Source organism: Amblyraja radiata, chromosome 17, assembly GCF_010909765.2.
Source record: "Amblyraja radiata isolate CabotCenter1 chromosome 17, sAmbRad1.1.pri, whole genome shotgun sequence".
NCBI lineage: Eukaryota > Metazoa > Chordata > Chondrichthyes > Rajiformes > Rajidae > Amblyraja > Amblyraja radiata.
The window spans coordinates 13,847,374-13,869,605 of record NC_045972.1 but is presented as its reverse complement, the minus strand read 5'-3'; the positions used below and the strand labels follow the sequence as shown (position 1 = coordinate 13,869,605).

Below are 22,232 nucleotides of genomic sequence, written 5' to 3'. Positions count from 1 at the left end.
CTTTGGCGCCTTTGAGAGGGGGGCGGGTTTAAAACGCGATTTTCTCTAGGCTGTTGAAATCGATGTTGTTCAGCCTACTTAGTTGCTGACGAAAAATCGCTGCGAAATTCGTTCGCTGCAGGTATTTTTAAACTAAATTGGGTTATTTAATTGTTATAGTAGATTAAAAATCATCCTCTAAAGCCGCGAACCCCGACAACGGGACGGACCTCATGTAGGGGACAAGGCAAGGTAGGTTGTTTATTTTTACATTAAAAAGGGCTTCTTAAGATCCCTTTATACAAATTTTAAGGTGCGAGTAGCTGACTTGGGGGCCCATTCAGTCCCGCAGTATCTTTCATGCCATATGGGCTTCAAATCCACCGCAATGGCAACATTCTAAACCAGCGAGTTCCACAGAATCCCACTCGCAAGCTGATTTTAAATGGCCATTAATTTACAAATCCTTTCCATTTGGCCTATAAATTAATGTCAATGAGATTTAAAAATCATGTTTTATTGTGAATTATTGTGTGAATGTTCTTTGGACACTTAGGCTATTTAAAAATGTTAATCTTTCCTTAAGAAATGGATAGATGTTTAGATCTAGTAATTGAATTTTGGAATTAGCTACAATTGGGTAACTAACTAATTATATGCTTTAATTTCAGGTCATCCATGTAAGGTTGTTTAATATTTGTTTCAGAATGCTTCAATCTATAATAACTGAAAATTTCTTTCAATTCTCTTAATTTTTAATAAAGTTATGGGCTTTAGACTGTTCTTGATCACAGCTTTTGTGTTAAGTCAATGGAAAATCAATAGGGAACAAGATGCTAATTTCCGAGTATGAAAATGGCCATAACTTTTTTAATACTGAAGATATGAAAGTGAATTAGGTGTCAAATTAAACTTCGTTTTATGCTTTATCTGATGGGAAAATTGCAGACTTGATTTTTAAAATCTCAAAATTTTGTAACATTGCTACCAAAAGACAACATTTAACAGTGACCACCCATACAGCGCCCAGACCGTTGGCAATGATGTTGAGGGTGATAACGACAAGGCGCATTAAACCTCGAATAATAGTGTGATAAATGGTCCACTACCATGGCCGGTGATAAAACCATACCCACCAAGAACATCATTAATAGCAGCAAAGTCAGCGAGTACCGCGGTACATTCGGCGGCCTTTATTTTACCCGCCATTCTGCTCCTCGCCACTCTCCGCCTGCGCTGCGGGTAAGAGCCAATCACACCGCCGCCGCCATATTTGATCAAGGCAGCTCGCATTGCGTTGCGTTGCGCCGCATCGTACCGCGCCATCTTTGATGAGGGCAGCGCCAGGTGCGCAGCGGTGGTCACCGTCCTCACCAAAGATCTTAGAGCGGAGCTCCGCTATAAGATGTTCAAAAGGGAACTGCAGATGCTATAAGATCTTTGGTCCTCACCCCGCCTTCAATCAGTTGTCCCTGCGCCATCTTTGATGAGGGCGTCGCAACCCACTTCACCTTCTATCAAAGCAGCATCAATTGACCCTCCGCCATCTTGGATTAGGGCAGCACCGGCGCCCGCTCCATCTTTGATCCAGGCCCCACCAATCACCCACGCTCCGTCCGCCAACATTTATGTACTAAGACGAAGTATTCAATTGGGCCAAATCGCAAATGAATCATTTTTGAGTCACTGTACAAGGTGGTCGGCGGTTTTAGTCGGGCGAGAGGCGGGTTGATGGTAGCAAGTGGGTCGGAAGTTTGAGGCGCGGCGCTGAGTACTGGCGCTGAAGGAGAGGGTCAGGCGGCGTTTATATAGGACAGAGGGACATGACTGGACTTTTGGGGCGAAACCCTCTACCAGGACCGAATGTGGAGGCGGGGGAGCAAGTATAAAGGTGAGAGGGGGAGCAGGGGCTGGCAGGCGGTTGATGGGACCAGGCGAGGAGGGAGATGTGGAGCCATGTGGGAGAGGTGCATGGAATTGGGATGCAAGAATGAGGCCACATGTAAAGTGGAGGAACAGCACCTCATATTTCCCATGGGAAGCTTGCAACACAGCGTTTAAGGTCATAAGTGATAGGAGCAGAATTCGACCATTTGGCCCATCAAGTCTGCTCCGCCATTCAATTTTGGCTCTCCCTCCTAACCCCATTCTCCTGCCTTCTCCTCATAACCCCTGACATCCGTACTAATCAAGAATTTATATCTATCTCTGCCATAGAAATATCCATTGGCCTCCACAGCCTCTGCGGCTTCCAGGTATCCCTTTTGTCATCACACCTTCCCCAGCCAACAATGGGCCATTATGGGGTCCACCTTCCTGAAGTCATTTGTTGTGTGTAGGAACATAGACACAAAATTCTGGAGTAACTCAACGGGACAGGCAGCATCTCTGGAGAGAAGGAATGGGTGACGTTTTGGGGTCGAGACCCTTCTTCAGACTGAGACTAGTCTGTCTCTCCCCCTTGACTCTCAGTATAGGGTGATTTCACGAAAGGTCACTGGAGCGTAAATCCCCACTCACGTGACCGAAAATTTTAACTGGGGGACAAGCGTCACTTCCGGTACATGTTAGTGAATGGGAAAACACGCACTTTCACACCCGTTAAAAACATCGAAAACGGCCAGTTTTTGAGCTGCAATTAAGTGAGCCAGTCGGGGTGACCGTGAGGAACAGCTACTTAAATTTACAGTCCAAAAAAAAGATAGAAACTAAGGTAAATACAAGAGCGAGCTGAAGGTGTAAAAAAGGCGGAAGTGTTAGCGGACTTTTTTCTTGGAGATTTAAAGATCCAAAATATCGGAAATTATCGCGTTTGCTCGCTGCATTTCATCAAAAGTGGCATTATTGACTTTTTATCTTTATTCATTTGTTATATGAAAAGTATTAAAAGTTAGAAACCCGTCAGTAAAATTGCAAAATCGCCCATGGTTCTCGGGTGGGTTTTAACATGCAAAATGAACACGCTTCTGAAGCTCCATTTACCATTTAAATAATCGTAAACTCTCAATGCGTTTGGAAATCAATTTTACTGAGATGCAAGCTTACGATTATTTAAATGGTAAATGGAGCTTCAGAAGCGTTTTCATTTTGCATGTTAAAACCCACCCGAGAACCATGGGCGATTTTGCAATTTTACTGACGGGTTTCTAACTTTTAATACTTTTCATATAACAAATGAATAAAGATAAAAAGTCAATAATGCCACTTTTGATGAAATGCAGCGAGCAAACGCGATAATTCCCGATATTTTGGATCTTTAAATCTCCAAGAAAAAAGTCCGCTAGCACTTCCGCCTTTTTTACACCTTCAGCTCGCTCTTGTATTTACCTTAGTTTCTATCTTTTTTTTGGACTGTAAATTTAGGTAGCTGTTCCACACGGTCACCCCGACTGGCTCCGTTAATTGCAGCTCAAAACCTGGCCGTTTTCGATGTTTTTAACGGGTGTGAAAGTGCGTGTTTTCCCATCCACTAACATGTACCGGAAGTGACGCTTGTCCCCCAGTTAAAATTTCGGTCACGTGAGTGGGGATTTACGCTCCAGTGACCTTTCGTGAAATCACCCTATAGGGGGGTTGCACGGTAGGTCACTGGGTCATAGGGCTCAACGCACGGAGCCGCTAAATCCAACTGGAAGACATCCATCACTTCCGGTATATGTTATTAATGCTAGAAACGCGTACTTTCCTACCTGTTAAAAACCGCCAAAATGTTGAATCTTTGCGCTGAAAAAAATTGTGGGAGTCAGGGTAAGTGTGAGAGACATGTACCCAACTTCAGAATTCCAAAAGTGAAGCGAAATGAAGGTTTAGAGAAGCGAGAACTGAAGGGACTACAGCAGCTAAAGTGCTTGGTAAACATTGAAAATATTGGGTATTATCGCGTTTGCTCACTGCATTTCATCAAGTAAGGCATTATTTGTGTTTTTTCTTGATTCCTTTGGTATCTAAAAATTCTCAGAAGTGATAAATCTGGCTGTAAATTTTTCTTCAGATGCGTTTTCATTTTGTATGTAAAAAACCCACGAGAACCATGAGCGATTTAAAAAAATTACAGCCAGATTTATCACTTCTGAAACTTTTTAGATGCCAAAGGAATCAAGAAAAAACACAAATAATGCCTTACTTGATGAAATGCAGTGAGCAAACGGCCAATGTTCGCTATGCACTTATAGGCTGTTGTTGTCCCCTTCAGCTCTCGTTTCTATCTACCGTCATTTCTCCTCACTTTTGGAATTCTGAAGTAGGCTAAATGTCTCTCACGCTTATCCCGATTTCCATAATTATTTACAGCGCAAAAATTGACAATTTCAGCGGGTTTTAACGGGCCTGCTACGCTGGAAACAATGGTAAGTGCCTACCTGCAGTTCATCGCGTGTAATCCATTTGGAGTAGTAGCAACAGTACAGGTAATGGGTCATGACCCGACTGCCGTGAAACCTCCCTATTGGACAGTGGGTGGAGGAATGGTTGATTGAACTGATTGATTGATTGAATTTAATACTGAGAAATGTGAGGTGATGCATTTTGGGAGCATTAACATGGGAAGAACCTACACAGAGTGAACAGTAGGCCTCTGGGGAATTGTAGAGCAGAGGATCTAGGAGTGCATGTAAATCATTTGTTGAAAATGGCATCATGGGTTGAAGGGGTGGTCAAAAAGGCTTTTTGCATATTGGCCATGTCAGAGCATTGAGTATAGAAGTTGGTAGGACATATTACAGTTGCATAAGACGTTAGTGAGGCTGTATAGAGAGGATTGTGTTCAGTTTTGTGCAAGCTGGAAAGGGTGCAGAGAAGATTTACGAGGGTGAGGCTAGGACTCGACTTTTAAGAATCATTTGGATAGGTTCATGGATAGGACACGTTTAGAGGGATATGAGCCAAACACAGGCAGGTGGGACATGTTGTCCAATATGGACGTTTGGCCAAAGAGCCTGTTTCCACGCTGTTAGACTCTATAATCTAACTTCACTCTGCGAAATAACGTTATCAAATACAAAGTTCTTTTTAACAGCTAAAACTGTATATTTGTTACTGCAAGCTAAAAATACAAAATACAAAATGTATTGTTTAATAGTTCAGTGTTGATGGAAGCGATTGCTTGTCAATTTCAATGCCTTGTCAATTTCAATACCATGTCGATTTCAAGTCTCCGCAGTGTAACTAGCAGCCTGTGTTTTTAAAGAGATAGTCTGCTGCAACCAAAATTTGTTATAAAGTCATCTTTAATAACAAGGGTTTACTGTAATTTAACATTTTTCCACATTGTACCTCTTTTGCCAGATCTCTGTAAACAAAACCTCCCAAGTGGCATTCTTGCCTGTTTTGTCGCATCCACAAGTTTACCTACCATTGATTTGTTTCCAGCCTGTATGTCAATGTAGTCTAACCATTTCTGATCTAACAATGATAATTTCTGTTGAAACTGGAATAGACATTTAATTACCGCATTACCAAAAAAATAAGATTACTATTCTTCCATGTTTGCTATTCTTACAGTTAAACAGAAGAATTCAAAGTATGTTTTTAAAATAAGTTTTTTTCGCCATTCAGAAGTTTTAAGCGAATATGTTTTACAGCAGGATCCTGATATCACTGCCATACCTGAAGACCAGTGATATCAGGGGATATTGGAAGATTGTGAACCCTGGATTGAATATAGTGTTATGATTAGTGATACAGTAAGTGCTGAAGCTGAAAATTGTCATTGCCAGCTCCTTTTCACAACATGCATGGCACTGAATGAAGATAATGGGCACACACACAGGACATGTTTTTATTTACGGTATTAAATATGTCAATTTTCCATTTGCATGCAATGAAGTTAATTGTACAAAGAAGAATCCTTGTATTTCTACCTCTATCTTTTGTATATCCAAATATTATTTTGTTTTCTATGAAATGTTTAAAAAGTTATTTTTAAAATGTGTTTTACTTTCCTCTTTGGTTCTGGTTTGTTGTTTGTAAGAACTCTTAAATATAACTTACTGTTAGACTGATGATGATGATGTTTCATTGCTTGTTGTTAGAAATCCTCCGGAGCTGATAAACTGAATTTGGAAAGGGCAAAGTCCAGATGAAAAATTCTTAATGACCACCGATCTCTCCCCCACTTCCGTGCAATAAATCCAAAAGCCAACTTGTAGGTAAGTTGCTTTCTTCATCAGTATGTAATATTGTAAATTATTTTAATCTTCAGAGGTGTCATATTTATATTTTATTTTCAACAGCGCACTATACGTTTGTACGTCTAATCTAAAGAAATGGAGACATCAGAAAAGATCACAGCATCCAAAACTATGCTGATAACTGGTGGGGGAGGTTATCTAGGATGTAGGTAAGGTCCTTCATGGTACATGTGAATTAAATTGTAATTACTTAATGGAGAAATACTTAAAGTACTGTTTGAAAGTGAAGTTAGTAGTAACTTTTTAAGTGCTTAGCCGCAATTAGGCAGATTCGGCAATTCTCAGCTTGGTGGGGTTCGGCCCCGTGATTCTGCCAAGAAGATGGTGCCTTGGCCCCTTGGACAGCTGCCGATTCGGCCCTCGTCGGATCTTCTAAGGGCAGCTCGTTGACTAATGCAAGAAATGCAATTTTAGCCATAAAATTAATTTATATTTAATATTTGTTTTATTTAAGTTTCTAGCTTTTGAGTGCTTTTGAGACATGGGAGGGGTATAATTAGTGGGTCAGAGCTGTATTGTATCATTATTACGTGACCCCTGTTGGTCTGGCGAAACGGATAATGTGGCAAGGCTCTAGACCCAAGGGTGCCAGAATATCAGTGGTGAACCTTTATTAGTATCTGTTCTATCCAATGTTAATTATCTAATGTAACAATGAACTATTGTTAGCAAAAAAAATTTAAGCTGCCTTTTATCTTTTACATTTTAGACTTGGCTGCACCCTGCAGAAGATGGGCCTAAAGGTGATTCTGTTTGACATCCACAGTCCTTTAGTGGAAGTGCCTGATACAGTAAGCTTTATAAAAGGAGATATCTGCAACTACCTGGAGGTGGAGACTGCATTCAGGAATGTAGACTGTGTTTTCCATTTAGCTTCTTATGGCATGTCTGGTAGGGAGCAGCTAAATATAAAGCTGATAGAGGATGTTAATCTAAAAGGAACGGATAATGTTATCAAAGCATGTCTGAGGAATGGAATACCAAGTCTTCTTTACACAAGTACGTACAATGTTGTGTTTGGGGGCCAAGTAATTAAAAATGGAGATGAATCGCTGCCATATCTTCCTCTGCATCTTCACCCAGATCACTACTCAAGGACTAAATCTTTAGCTGAGATGAAGGTGCTGCACGCAAATTGCACCATGCACAAGAAAGGCTCTGGTGTTTTACGGACATGTGCCCTGCGGCCAGCAGGTATCTATGGACCAGGTGAGCAGAGACACCTTCCAAGGATCGTTAATTACGTGGAGAATGGCCTATTCAAGTTTGTATATGGGGCCGCAGATTGCCTGGTGGAGTTCGTTCACGTTGACAACCTTGTTTCTGCACAAGTACTGGCATCAGAAGCTTTAACAAGACAAAAAAATTACATAGCAGCAGGCCAAGCTTATTTCATCTCTGATGGCAAACCAGTCAACAACTTTGAATTTTTCAAACCACTGGTTGAAGGCCTTGGCTACAAGTACCCCACAATTAGATTGCCACTCTCACTCATCTATTACTTTGCTTTCCTAACTGAAATAGTTCACTATTTTGTCGGCCGCATTTACAATTTTCAACCATTTCTGACCCGAACGGAAGTCTATAAAACCGGCGTCACACATTATTTCAGCATACAGAAGGCTAGAAAAGATCTGGGGTACAATCCTCAAGAACATAGCTTGAAAGAAATAGTGGAGTGGTTCAAAACCCGTGGTCACGGGCGGAAATTATCCATGTACAACATTAGACGCTTTATGTGGGATGTCGTATTTTTAATACTGCTGTTGATTGTTATCATGTCTTGGCTTCCAGTAGTATCTGCATAATATTTCATGCACCTAATACTCTACTGAACATTATTTGCAGCCCGGAACCTAATTGGTAAAGTTCAAAAATTGGCACGGGTTTATAATAAAATAGAAAATGTATATTTTCATGTAAAAGGGAAGTTAGTTGCCACTGGAAGCCTGGGATTAATGTAGTCAACTACTTTTAGTTCTTCCATAAATTTGTGGGAAGAAATGTTGGGGCCAGAAGAGGCAGAAGAAGGCAATTATCTTCTTTTTGGTGACATGTCTCACAAATAGAGTGGTACGGTCGTCATTAGGTTGGATCAATGGGTGTTTCAGGGGGTATTGTGTTATTTAGTTATATCTTTTTGATTGTTGGAAAAAAGGAGAATGGGAAAGCAGTCAAGAATTATGCTGAGAAAGTGCCAAGAAGCAAAGAAGTACATCCAAAGAGAAATGTCCGATTTCATCCATCATCAGATTACATCAGACAATTATACGGAATCTCATCCATTCCAACCGCAATGCCCCATCTAAGCCAGTTCTATTTGCTCGCATTTGGCCCATATCCCTCTAAACCTTTCCTCTTCATGTACCTGTCCAAGTGACTTTTAAACACTGCCTTTTATAGTTTAATATCAAGACAAGGAGAGATATATGGAGTAGGTTGAGAACTAATTAACCTGATCTTACAACGTAGAAGATGGGTTATGATAAGTTGAGAAATATCCTTGCCTTTCAGAACGTGTGCTAAATAAGAAACTAGTTTGACCTCTCTCAGGGAGAAACAATTTTTATTTGGGATCTGGGCATGGTTGGCAAGGACAGCATTTATCGTTAATCTCTAGTTACCGCTGAGAAGGTGGTGGGACTTGCATTACTGCAGTCCCTCGTGTCAAGGGATGTCCATAGCATTTTGGGGTAAGGAGATCCAGAATTTAGACTGTGTGACAATGAAGGGTCGATGTTTCAAATGCAGCATGGGGTATAATCTGGAGGGAAACCTGCAGTCAATGGTGTTCCCTTGTGCCTGCTGCCTTTGTTCTCAGTAGAAGGGTTTGGGAGCTGTCATAGTGGCCGAATGAGTAACTGCAGTGCATTACATAGATGGTACACACTGCATCCTTAGTGAGCCAGTGGCAGCGGCAATGAATGCATAGGGTGGTTGATTCGGTACCAGTCGATTAATAAACTTTGCCCTGGATGATATTAGACTTCCTAAGAGTTGGCAGAGCTGCATTCATCCAAGTAAAAAGAGAATATTCCATTTGTTTGAAACTGTTATTGCTTTGGACTTTGTCTCTTTTATAATGAACACTTGTTTATGTAGATATAGAAAAATAAAGAAAAGTTAATGACAAGCTTAAGGAGACTAATACAATCTCTTTCTAAAAAGCTGAATGAATGGGTAACAAATAGAATACAATATCAAATTAATTTATTTTTAATTCATTGATATATTCATAATTATTATTCTTCGTACTGAGATTTAAGTGAAAACATTTGAATGGTTTGAAGGTTAAATTCAAGTTAGGTTAATGCTATTGTCATTGCACATAATTCTCCAGGCAGAAATGCTGATGAAAGAGATAGTACTATATAACACTTTAACATACAGGAGTGCTTCTGATAATAGATTATTTGGTGTGCAGTGCGAATAAACAAATGGACAATTATACTAGTAGCATTCTGCGAACAGTCAAGAGTTTAATAATTTTTCATCTCTGTTTTGGTTGGAGAAAGAATGTTGATCAGATAAAGATTTATTTTCATTGGTATCTTAAGATTATTAACTGAGCAAACAAAAGCTGCAGCAATTTGATATGTGTTTGGAGCTACTCTGAGCTATTGGATTAGGGTATTAAAGTCTGTTGAGAAACTTGAAACCAATTTTCTGGCAGGGAATGTGATGTAATGAATCAAAGGATTGGATGGCCTTTTGATAAGTAACCTCTCATTTTTATGTTTACAATAACCAAAAACAACATTGGCTCTGCGGTACATTCGTATTTGATCCATTTCCCCAGTTTACTTCCCTGCAACCTATTCTCTCTTGTGCCCCTCAATTCAATCCTGATGCCCCCACCACCCACCTTCAACACAGATTATATTTCTACAACCAATTAATGAAAATACTGACCAGCAGGTCTCTGAGATGTGAGAGGTAACTGTGAAATCCATCTATTCAAAATCCACCTGTTTACAGGAAAAATGTGAAAATTGCCACACAATGCTGGAAATCGGGATTAAAGTTGGGCCACTGGGGCTACAGGCCGGCAGTACTAGCACTGCATCATTGTGCCACCCACAAATCAATGCCTGATCTTGGTGAGCTCATTCACCATCGTGAATGCATTAACCAACAGCACTGCAGAAACAGGCTCCAATCGATCATCTTCTCAGTTTGATGCATAACTTAAAAAATAATATGTGCATACATCAATGTGTTTTCAAACTCTTTGTTAGTTCAGTGTAAATGTTCAAAATGTATTTAATGCAACAAAGCTTAGACCAATAGATAAAGGGGATGGGACAACTCTAAACTTTTATCAAACTGTTGGAACTCTTCAGATGAAGGGCAAATATGGGTTTTGGTTGGTTTCTGATGTTACTTTCACGATAAGTTCTAGAAATGTATCTTTATTAACTGGACATTCTGGAATTGGTGTCCTTATCAATGTGTACAATATTTGTACTTAAAAATAAAAGTGAGCTTGTGTGATATTTTGATGGACTAACATTTAATATAATTTCTGTTAAGATAAAATGTTTTAAAAAAAAACAAAACTTTCTGAGAGAAACTACTCATAAACAAGAATTAGTTATTTTGTGGAATATTTTTTAAAGGTATTTGCATAAACGTTACATTTACTGCTAATAAATTTATCTTGCATACATTATCTGTTTAGTAGTTATGCATATTTTAAGCCATAATTTCAAACAGTATTTTTATATGATGGTCATCGAGAGATACAGCATGGAAACAAGCCTCTGCTGAACATCTCACCCATTATTAAACCGATCCCATCCTAATCTTCCAACATTTCCATCAACTGGTTGAAATTAAATGAGATTCATATTTCATGGGCTTCGTTTAGTAGATAATTGCTCTATGCAGGGAAAAATGAAATATTCTTCATTTTTCATGCACATTCCAATATTAACACATTTTTCATTATTTTAGATGCTGAAATATAACACTTGTTGCAATTTGCAAAACTCTCTTTGTGGTCATTTATACTCTTAATACTCATCAACAATCTATGCCTGGACTGGAGGGTATTAGCAATAAAGAGAGGTTGAACAAACTTGGATTGCTTTCTCTGGCAGGTCAGATGCTATGGGGACACCTGGTAGAACTACATAATATTATAAGAGGCATAGATCGGGTAGACATACAACCTTTTCCCAGGGTGGAAATGTTAAATACTGGAGGTCATGGCTTGACGGAGAGAGAGGCAAATTTCAAAGATGCGCAGGGCAAGTTTTTTTTACAGAGAATTAGGAGTGGCTGGAACATGCTACCCGGGGTGGTGGTGGTGAAGGCAGATACAAAAGGGGCTTTTAAGAAGCTTTTAGATAGGCACGTAGATATGCAGGGAACTCATGGATCATGTGCAGGCAGGGAAGAGGTTTAACTTGGCATAATGTATGGCATAGATTTAGTGGGCCGACGGGCCTATTCCCGTGTAGTGCTGTTCTGTGTCCTATCTATATTACTAAAAGTCTGATCTTGACCGCTTTTGGCCCACTGTGGCGCAATTTCCGAGAGAACAGCACCATCTACGGCCGTCATTTTTGGCCACCTCGCTCAGAGCCCCCCTCCGCCTTCCGGGACCAGAGGATTTTTCCCATCGAGATAGAAATGTTTTTACAAAATTCCCCATTCTCTCTGCTGCCCCCGCTGGTGGCAGGGGGAGGGACTATAAAACCCGGAAGTGTCGTGCCTCACTCAGTCTCTGCCAGACCCAGGAAGCAAGAGGGTCATGGCTCTCTGAGCTGCGAATAACACTGAACACACGTCTACTCCACGGTGAGTCCACTCGATGCGGCTGTAAGGTGGCTGCAGCCCAATTGTGTGCCTCGCCTTTTTAACAAGATTGAGTTCACAAAATGAATTTTGGTTGCGGGTGGCTGCAGCCCAATTGTTTGCCTCGCCTTTTTAACAGGTTTGTGTACACAAAATGAATTTTGGTTGTCAGGTGGCTGCAGCCCAATTGTTTGCCTCGCCTTTTTTAACAAGTTTGTGTTCACAAAATGAATTTTGGTTGTCGGGTGGCTGCAGCCCAATTGTTTGCCTTGGCTTGGCTTTTAAAATCGTTGCAACAATTGGATGCCAGCACAAGAATCCATTTGGCCCACAATGTCTATACTAGCCCTCTGGAAACCAGTACCTTCGGCCCGCAATGCCCATACTAGCGCAACAGACAGCCCCCCCCCCCCCCACTGGCGAGCAATATTGGAATTGGTGGAGAGGTGGAAGATTGTGTTGGTGACCAGCCCAGCCCTCCCAACGGGTCCCACTTAGTCTAGTATTTACATATAGAAATGCATTTAGAAAGTATTCAGACCCCTTCACTTTTTCCACTTTTAGTTACGTTACAGCCTTATTCTAAAATGGATGAAATTCATTTTTTTAATCATCAATCTATACACAATACCCCATTATAAAAAAGCGAAAACAGGTGTTTAGAAATTTTTGCAAAGTAATTAAAAATAAATAACTGAAATATTACATTTACATAAATATTCAGACCCTTTACTCAATACTTTGTTGAGGCACCTTTGGCAGCGATTACAGCCTCGAGTCTTCTTGGGCATGATGCTACAAGCTTGGCACACCTGCATTTGGGTAATTTTGCCCATTTTTCTCTGCAGATCCTCTCAAGCTCTGTCAGGTTGGATGGGGAGCCCCCAACTATTTTCAGGTCCCTCCAGAGATATTCGATCGGGGTCAAGTCCGGTGCTGGCTGGGCCACTCAAGGACATTCACAGACTTGTCACGAAGCCACTCCTTGGCTGTGTGCATAGGGTCGTTGTCCTGTTGTGAAGGTGAACCTCCGCCCCAGTCTGAGGTCCAGAAGCTCTGGAGCAGGTTTTCATCAAGGATCTCTCTGTACTTTGCTTCGTTCATCTTTCCCTCGATCCTGACCAGTCTCCCAGTTCCTGCCACTGAAAAACATCCCCACAGCATGATGCTGCCACCACCATGCTTCACCATAGGTATGGCATTGGCCAGGTGATGAGTGGTGCCTGGTTTCCTCCAAACGTCACACTTGGCATTCAGGCCAAAGAGTTCAATCTTGGTTTCATCAGACCAGAGAATCTTGTTTAGGTTCCGTTTTCGTCACCCTGCTATGGGAAAGATGTTTTTAAGCTGGAAAGAGTGAGGAGAAGATTTACGAGGATATTGCCAGGACTTCAGGCCCTGAGCTATAGGAAGAGGCGAGACAGACTAGGACTTTATTCATTGGAACGCAGAAGTTTTAAGGGTAATCTCATAGAGGTGCATAAGATCCTGAGGGGTATAGACGGGGTGAATGAACAGATTTACCCAGAGTCAGTGAATCAAGAAGCAGAAAACATGGGTTTCAGGTGAGAAAGGAAATATTTAATAGGAACCTGAGTGGCAGCTTTTTCACATAGTATGGTGGGTATACGGAACAAGCTGTTCGGGGAGGTAACTGAGGTAGGTACCATGACAACATTTAAAATACATTTGAATGTACACGGACAGGAAAGCTTTAGAGGGATATGAGCCAAATGCAGGCAGATGGGACTAGTAAAGATGGAGCATCTTGGTCGGCAAGGGCAAGTTAGTTGAAGGGCCTATTTCCACGCTACCTCCTATCAAATCTATGCCAGCTCGGAATAGTCCCAGTTTCCACTTACTTCCTTGCAATCTATTCTCTCACACATCTGTCAACTTCACCTTGTTTCTACTGCCAACTCTACTAAGGATAACTTGCAGCTACCAATTGACCTTCTAGCCTTCCTTCGGGATATGAGCGGAAATTGGAGCACCCAGCACATTGTCACAGGGAGAACATGCAAACCCTGAGCATACAACACTACAGGTCAGAGTAAAATTCAGGTCATTGAGGTTTGTGGCAAGAAAAAGACAGATTGCTGAATTATTTGATGCAAAAGTGAAAACTAATATAAAATACAAAAAAAGACTACTTTAAACTTGGCCCCTAAAGATATTCTTTAAATTATTTTTAGAAATTAGATTAGAGAACAGCACAATCCTTAAGGATCAGTTTTGGAGCAGTTCAAATAAATGTAAATCTACCAAACAGATGCATGATGTACAATGCTTGACTGTATTATATTCTGGCCCTTGTGCAATATGCTTGATCTAATTGACTGGAAAATATGGTGCATTCATACAATGTAATTTTGACTTGCACACCCAGAGGAATCTCGTGCCTCATGATAAATGAGGTACCTTTGTCATGAAGCTTACATGGTACAATTTTAATCATGCAATCATCCTTACCCAATGCCCAAATGTTATGGCACTTTATGTTCTATAACTGCTAGCGGTTAACACCATTTTAGCAAATTATATTACTGACACATTACAACAGAAATGCAGATATGTGAATTTATTTATATGCATATGTTAAATAATTGACAAAAAAAAGAAGCAAAATTCACAATGTTTAGAGCTGTTTCACTTTTTTTTAAAAGAGCATAAAACTACATAAAACACCATACTCTGCATGGCTGCAAAGTAAACTCAAACTGATTGTATCCAGCATCAACCAGGATTAGTCACTTTTAACTCAAATGAATTTCGGAAACACTTCGCATAACTTGACTGTTCCAATGACGTTCAAATGTATTTCCTTTTTTTTTTTAAAGAAAGCAATGGAAATAAAATTCAACATGGCTCATATTTTTCTGAAATAAATACAACAAATTATCAGTTTCTGGAAATAGCACAAACTGTATTCACTGACCTACTTTTCATTCTGCAAATATTTCAATCATAAGGTAAAAAATGAATCCATTTAAAATGTAACTGTTAATACACCATAACTAGAAAATGATTAATCCAAAGTTATGTAACACAATAGATAGAGAAAGGAATAACAAAAATATAAATAAGACACATCCTACTAACCAATTTGCAGTCATTCAGCTCAATAAAGTAATTACCAGTAGCAACTGTAAAATGTTTGAATCAAATGTTGTTTTTGTAACTCAATTTTAAAATAGATGTAATGAAATACTGGACTAGAAAAAAACGTAAGTAATATGTTAGAGAGCAGAAAATACTGAAAATGTAGACCAGGTATATATTATCCTGTATACTGTGTATTTCCTGCATTTTGCTTATGTTTCTTGTTTCCATTATTGCATTTGTTCCTTACTATCTATCCTCCAGTGTTTGCATGATGGATGCTTACATATGCAATAGTGTAATATTTCATCTATTTATTGTCCAATTGTTTTTTTTCTATGGAAGTACATTGCCTCCCAGAGAACTCTTTGGATGATTTGGATAATGTCAGTCATTTTTTCAAGATTCAACAGGAATGATAAATGACTGAATCATAATTTCGGAAGTGCATCATCTTAACATTAACATTCAAATTAGAACTAATGTACATAACCTTTTTAAAATTGTCTACATTAATTTCTGTAGAGAATGACCCAAAACATACAACATTTTGAAGAGTGACACTAAAAGATGAAAATTCATGAGTTTCATAACTCTATTCGTGAAAATCAACAAAGATGCAGTTCTTAACTTCATTTAAAAAATGCATAGAACAAGCATTATCTTAGCACAATGACATTTTGCATAACTAAAATTAGTGGAAATTAATATTAATGGTAATTATTCAGAACAGTTGAGAATAGTTTTCAAAGAAAAATGTAACATTTTTTCTGTCCCGTGTTTAACAATGATTTTGACATTTATGAGATTATACTTGTAGAAGTGATGCACTTCAGGTAAAGGCACACTGGAAATGTTTATATATGTAATTCTCACATTAAACTTAGTTTAATAGAAACAAAAACTTCACCCACAACAACCTGTCAGTACTGATCAGCCATTGACACATATATCTCAACTACTGTCATCCTTAAAATTCCCAAAATAGCAAAAATTATGGAATGACAAAACATGAAAACATACAAGAACTTTCTGTATTTTATTTCCCACTACTACTACTATGACTGGATTCATTGCAAATTTTTGGATTTAACATCAAATATACATTCACAATGGAATTATATAGTACATTTAAATGGAGAATGTACATTGGATAATAGCCTAAAGCTGTTCAGTTTCTGATGAAAATAATTCTGCAAATATTTACTGCAGAAATAAAAAGCAACGATTGCTATGTAAAGTGGCACTACAGACATTTTTATGTATTACTACACTACAAAAATGGTATAGCAGTTTTTTCCTGACTATCAGATTTTTAATAAATTATTTATCGTTTTGTGATTTGTGGTTCCATTGAAGATACAAATCCAGTTTCCTTAAATGCCTGCACTGCAGAAATTTCCTGCTAGACTGTCTCAAATACTAGTCACAGCGTGCAAATGGGATCTTTGGAAGTGTTAGTACATATACAGCGACCTTTTTACTTAGGAGGAGGTAAGCCAGAGTTTTTCAAATCTCACAAAAGGCTGATATTTAAATTAATCTTGGTAAGAAAGAAAGAAAGAAATATCAGGAAATAAGTTATAAGCCACAAATGGAACCCTGTACATTTGGTAAATACAGAACATTTTAGTAATAGGCAAGAAAAGTAGGCGACGTTGAATAAATTAACCAAAATCTCTCTTTGCAGATACCGGATGTGCCTCATCAAAGGTCAAATGCACACAATTAATACTGAGGCAGTTTTATACTCTAGATTAATGTTTCCTGCAGGGGGGAATTTGAGTTCAACAACCCTGCCTGCATAAGTTAAGCTATATGAAAAAAAACTTCCATACAATTTTTCATCAAAAGGAAAGAACATAACATAATGCTTCATAGACTTATAAATACAAACAAAAAGTGCTTGGTATTCTGAACTTAATTTACTTGAAACGTTGAACCTTTTGATGTGGCTGGTACTAACTAAATATCATGCTGTGAATACTTTTAATTTTCAACTCAATCCTATGATCCAACCTGTTTAATGAAAACTGTCAAGTGATGTAATATTCTCTAATAATTGAATGCCAACCATAATCTTGAAGAAAAATTATAATTTACAGGACTGTAGTATTTTTCCTACACTGTTGAAATTACTGATGTAATGTTTTCTTTCCTCACTACGGGACCAAACTAATTGTGTGTTCCCCATTGATTTGGGTCTAGTCATGTCTATTTGACCTTCCATGGCGTGCCACTTCTTTGGTTTGATACCAAGTATCATTTCTCTTCAGAAAACATTTATTGGTCTTTGCTCTTCCTCTGCATTGCATGATATATGTTATTAACAGTCTCAATATATTTTGATGATACGTCAATATCTGAACTTGACAACCTATTCCATCTTGTCTCAATGCTCCAACTTCTGTTTTGGAAATGTCAAAGATGGAACACTGACACACAATATATTCTGGTCCTATTAGTACATGATCTTGATTAGTACAGGATTTGAGTATAGGAGCAGGGAGGTTCTACTGCAGTTGTACAGGTCTTGGTGAGACCAGACCTGGAGTATTGCGTACAGTTTTGGTCTCCTAATCTGAGGAAATACATTCTTGCCATAGAGGGAGTACAGAGAAGGTTCACCAGACTGATTCCTGGGATGTCAGGACTTTCATATGAAGAAAGACTGGATAGACTCGGTTTGTACTCGCTAGAATTTAGAAGATTGAGGGGGGATCTTATAGAAACTTACAAAATTCTTAAGGGGTTGGACAGGCTAGATGCAGGAAGATTGTTCCCGATGTTGGGGAAGTTCAGAACAAGGGGTCACAGTTTAAGGATAAGGGGGAAATCTTTTAGGACCGAGATGAGGAAAACTTTTTTCACACAGAGAGTGGTGAATCTCTGGAATTCTCTCCCACAGAAGGTAGTTGAGGCCAGTTCATTGGCTATATTTAAGAGGGAGTTGGATGTGGCCCTTGTGGCTAAAGGGATCAGGGGGTATGGAGAGAAGGCAGGTACAGGATACTGAGTTGGATGATCAGCCATGATCATATTGAATGGTGGTGCAGGCTCGAAGGGCCGAATGGCCTACTCCTGCTCCTATTTTCTATGTTTCTATGATTCATCAAGTTAATCTCAATCCTTCATAAATTAAGCACATAAAATTTGGGATAAACTCATCTGATCAGACAGCATCCGTAGACTGAAAAGTAGAGCTACTAGTTCAAGTCGTTGATGCATCATCAGATCTCAATTACAGAAAAAGGTTGGCGAGTTTAAATGTCATTTCTCTCCACAGAAATTGCCTGATCTATTGAGTATTTGCAATTTTTTTTATTTCAATTTTATAACATCTGCAGTATTTTGCTTCTCAATCTATCATTTTTATAATTCACTTTAATATTTAAATCCCATTTGCAATCCATAATAATTTTGAAATCATTTTGATTGGTTGAAGGATATAGCATGGAAACAGGCCTTTCGGCCCACCGAGTTCATGCTGACCATCGATTACCTGTTCACACTAGTTCTATGTTATCTCACACATCTATTCCCGACACACGGGGAGCAATTTTCAGAGGTCAATTTACCTACAAATCCGCATGTCTTTGGTATGTGGGAGGAAACTGAAGCATCTGGAGGAAACCCACGGAGTCACAGGGAGAATTTGCAAACTCTACGCAGACAGCACCTGAGGTCAGGATTGATCCCAGGTCTATGGTGCTGTGAGCTCTACCAGCTATGCCACTGTGCCAACCCAATCTGTTTTTTACCAGAGTTCAAACTTGATAAATCAACTCAAGTTCATCTGAAAATGAGTAAAACACAAAGTGCTGGAGTAATTTCGTGGAGGGCCAGACAGCTTCTATGGATAACATGGATTGATGACGTTTCTGAAGGGTCCCAACTCAAAATGTCACCCATCCGTGTACTCCAGATGTGCTGCCTGACCCGATGAGTTACTCCAGCACTTTGTGTATTTTGCTTATGATTCCAGCATCTGCAGTTCTTTATGTCTACTTTATCCGAAGATCATTTCATGGGATTGTAAATGTGATAACCTTTAAATTGATTATCATTTGTAGGGCAGATTCTTTGGAAAGCCTTTGGAGTCAACAGGTCATTTAATGTGGAAAATAAAAGGCACTTTATTGAAGTGGGAAGATTAATGATTCTAATATCTAACAAAAATAATAACAAGATATAGTGCAATAACCACTAAATATACTGATCTATTAACCATCAATTTCCTAATTTACAATAATCAATATTTTTGCTGTACAATATGTTGGCACCATGGATGTGGACAAAAGGCAATCTTCTTTCACACTTAAAACTTGCTGGTGTGAGCAACTCTCTTTTCCTTATCTTTGCCTCTGAAAAGCAAAAATAACAAAGAATGCCTTTTAATATTTAACCTAGACTTCTACAGGTCAATACTGCAAAAGTTCAGCACAATACAAACATGAGATCCATGATGGTGCCCGACCCAGGTGACTCTTTGTATCTACAATCATGTATTGTAATTACTCCACTCTTTTTAACCTCTACCCCGACAGCAACATTTACCTTTATTATGTATCTGTATATTGTGGATGACTCGATTGTAATCATGTATTGTCATTCCGCGGACTGGTTAGCACGCAACAAGAGCTTTTTACTGTACTTCGGTACACGTGACAATAAACTAAATGAAATGAAATAATTTTAGAATTTCTGCTGCGGCATTGTTGAATGTCTCCACAACGATCCTACCTACCCCTTCATGTTCAGAAGGTACATCTGAGAGCCGGGTATCACTCTCCATACAGCTGACAGGCTTAAGGGGTTTTACCAAGGCATTTGGTATTGAGGGAGGTTGCCGTAGAGAAGATATGGACAAACCTACTTCTGACAGAGTTGTTGGAATCAAATTAAATATATTTGGTATAAAATCAGTGGTGAATGGGCCATGTATATTCAGCAAAATGCCAGAAGGATGTTGAAATCAAGCTCACTGGTAAAAAGGAACTAATTTTTTTTTAAAAACAGGGCTTCAGGTGAAGAGCAAGAGTGTGGGACATGGAGTCATATATCTATACAACATGGAAACAGGCCCAACCTGTCCATTCTGACCAAGTTGCCAAACTGAGCAAGTTCCACTTGCTTGCGTCTGATCCATTTCCCTCCAAACTTTTTCTATTCATATATCTGACTAACTCTTAATTATCATAACTGTGGCTGCATGTGGTACTCGAGGAACAAAGAACAACATGGCAATGCAGGGAAGTGAGTGGTACATAGTGTTTGCTAGTGCTGTTTAGAAGAGTTTAAACTAATACGGCAGGGGGATGGGAACCGATGCAGGGAGCCAGAGGGTCGTAAATTGAGGGCAGAAACAAAAGGGAGAAAAGTAAAAGTTGAAGGACTAAGAATATTAAAACAAACCTGAAAGCTTTGTGCCTCAATGCGAGGAGCATCATAACAAGGTGGATGAATTGAATGCGCAGTTAGTTACTGGATAACATTGGATGAAAGGATTCAAAGCTCTTGTTATGAAGGCCAACATTCCATTAGCTTTCATCACTGCCTGCTGTACCTGTAAGCCAACAGTCAGTGACTGATGTACAAGGATGCCCAGGTCTCGCTGCACCTCCCCCTTACCTAACCTAACCTAACCCCATTGATATAATAATCTGCCCCCTTGTTTTTGCCACCAGTGACAGGGTTGGTCAAAGTCAGCATGGATTTATGGAGGAGAAATCATTCTGGAATTGTTTCTGGATGTAACAAGTATAATGGATAAGGGAGAGCCAGTGGATGTGGTGTATCTGGACTTTCAAAAAGCCTTTTACAAGATCCCACACAAGAGATTAGTGTGCAAAATTAGAGCACATGGTAGCTGGGTGGCAGTGTGAACTGCGATGAGAATGCTATGAGGCTGCAGGATGACTTGGATAGATTGGGTGAGTGGGCAGATGCAGTATAATGTGGATAAATGTGAGGTTATCTACTGGTGGCAAGAACAAGAAGGCAGATTATTATCTGATTGATGTCAGATTAGGAAAAGGGGATCGACTGATCTTATATTCACTGGAATTTAGAAGGATAAGGGGATCTAGTAGAAACATATAAACTCCTTAAGGGATTGGACAGGTTACCTTAGATGCAGGATAAATGTTCCCGATGTTGGGGAGTCCAGAACCAGGGGGTCAGAGTTAAGAATAAGGGGTAGGCCATTTAGGACTGAGATGAGGAAAAACCTTTTAACCCAGAGAGTTGTGAATCTGTGGAATTCTCTGCCACAGAAGGCAGTGGAGGCCAATTCACTGGATGTTTTCAAGAGAGAGTTGGATATAACTCTTGGGGCTAACATAATCAAGGGATATGGGGGAAAAAGCAGGAACGGGGTACTGATTTTGGATGATCAGCCATGATCATATTGAATGGCGCTGTTGGCTCGAAGAGCCAAATGACCTACTCCTGCACCTATTTTCTAAGTTTCTGTAAGACTTCTATATTAATATTTACCGTACAGAATATAATCTGAAAATTGTTAAATCCCAGGAAAGAATATTTTCCAAGGGCAGTTTCTTCAACTGAGCAGTTAGTAATGTCTAAGCTAATTTTAGATGACTAATACGATGTTTCACATGCTTATGGGCTCCTGGACTTAAGAATGCAGTCTCTCTTAAAAGTATAGTTTGTGTTGTTCTGTTGAGACATATTAGAATAGCTAGTTTATCTTTAAAGTATTACATTTTATTGTTAATCTGAGCAGAATAGAAATTTTTCAATGACATGTTTGCACATCCGAAACTGCTCTCTTCCTATTTTATTAAATTTGATGTTATGTTGATTGGATAAAAATCATAAATTATGTGAATCATAATCATAAATAGAAGCAGCGTAATCATAAATGGAAACAGCATTTTTTCCATTATTTAGTAAATTAAGGAGTTTTGGGGTGAGGTGGCTTTGAGGCCAGCAAAGACATCTATAGGAAATGCTGCCTCAAACTGAGTACTATTGTTGTGCTGCTGCAAGTAAGAATTTCATTGTTCCATTTTAGGACATACAATAAAACACTCTTGAACCTAGGCATCAGGAATGGGGTTGATTTTCAAATTTTGGGAACCCAGTCGGCAAAATGTCTTGGATGGTCATCTTTAAACTCACCTCAAATGCTGAAAG

The 22,232-nt window shown here is 39.2% G+C and overlaps 2 protein-coding genes across 4 annotated transcripts in view; one reads left to right on the top strand and one right to left on the bottom strand.

The window, feature by feature from the left end:
- The first annotated feature begins 1,447 nt into the window (after nt 1-1,447).
- sdr42e1 (short chain dehydrogenase/reductase family 42E, member 1) lies at nt 1,448-10,836 on the top strand. Of its 3 annotated transcripts, none has more exons than XM_033035769.1 (5): nt 1,448-1,870; nt 5,562-5,660; nt 6,009-6,125; nt 6,210-6,316; nt 6,877-10,836. In XM_033035769.1, the coding sequence occupies exons 4-5, from the start codon at nt 6,243-6,245 to the stop codon at nt 7,973-7,975; spliced, it is 1,173 nt and encodes a 390-aa protein (XP_032891660.1). In that variant the 5' UTR covers nt 1,448-1,870; nt 5,562-5,660; nt 6,009-6,125; nt 6,210-6,242; the 3' UTR covers nt 7,976-10,836. The 3 variants fall into 3 exon arrangements, with proteins under 3 accessions (XP_032891660.1, XP_032891659.1, XP_032891658.1); XM_033035768.1 differs by having other exon boundaries at nt 5,559-5,660; XM_033035767.1 differs by lacking the exon at nt 5,562-5,660.
- Nucleotides 10,837-18,394: 7,558 nt separating this feature from the next.
- Nucleotides 18,395-22,232, bottom strand: part of plcg2 (phospholipase C gamma 2) — a 201,703-nt gene continuing 197,865 nt past the window's right edge. The window contains exon 32 of the mRNA XM_033035766.1: nt 18,395-19,435. Coding sequence (XP_032891657.1) covers nt 19,390-19,435 — 46 coding nt within the window. The 3' untranslated portion in view covers nt 18,395-19,389. The remainder of the gene's footprint in view (nt 19,436-22,232) is intronic.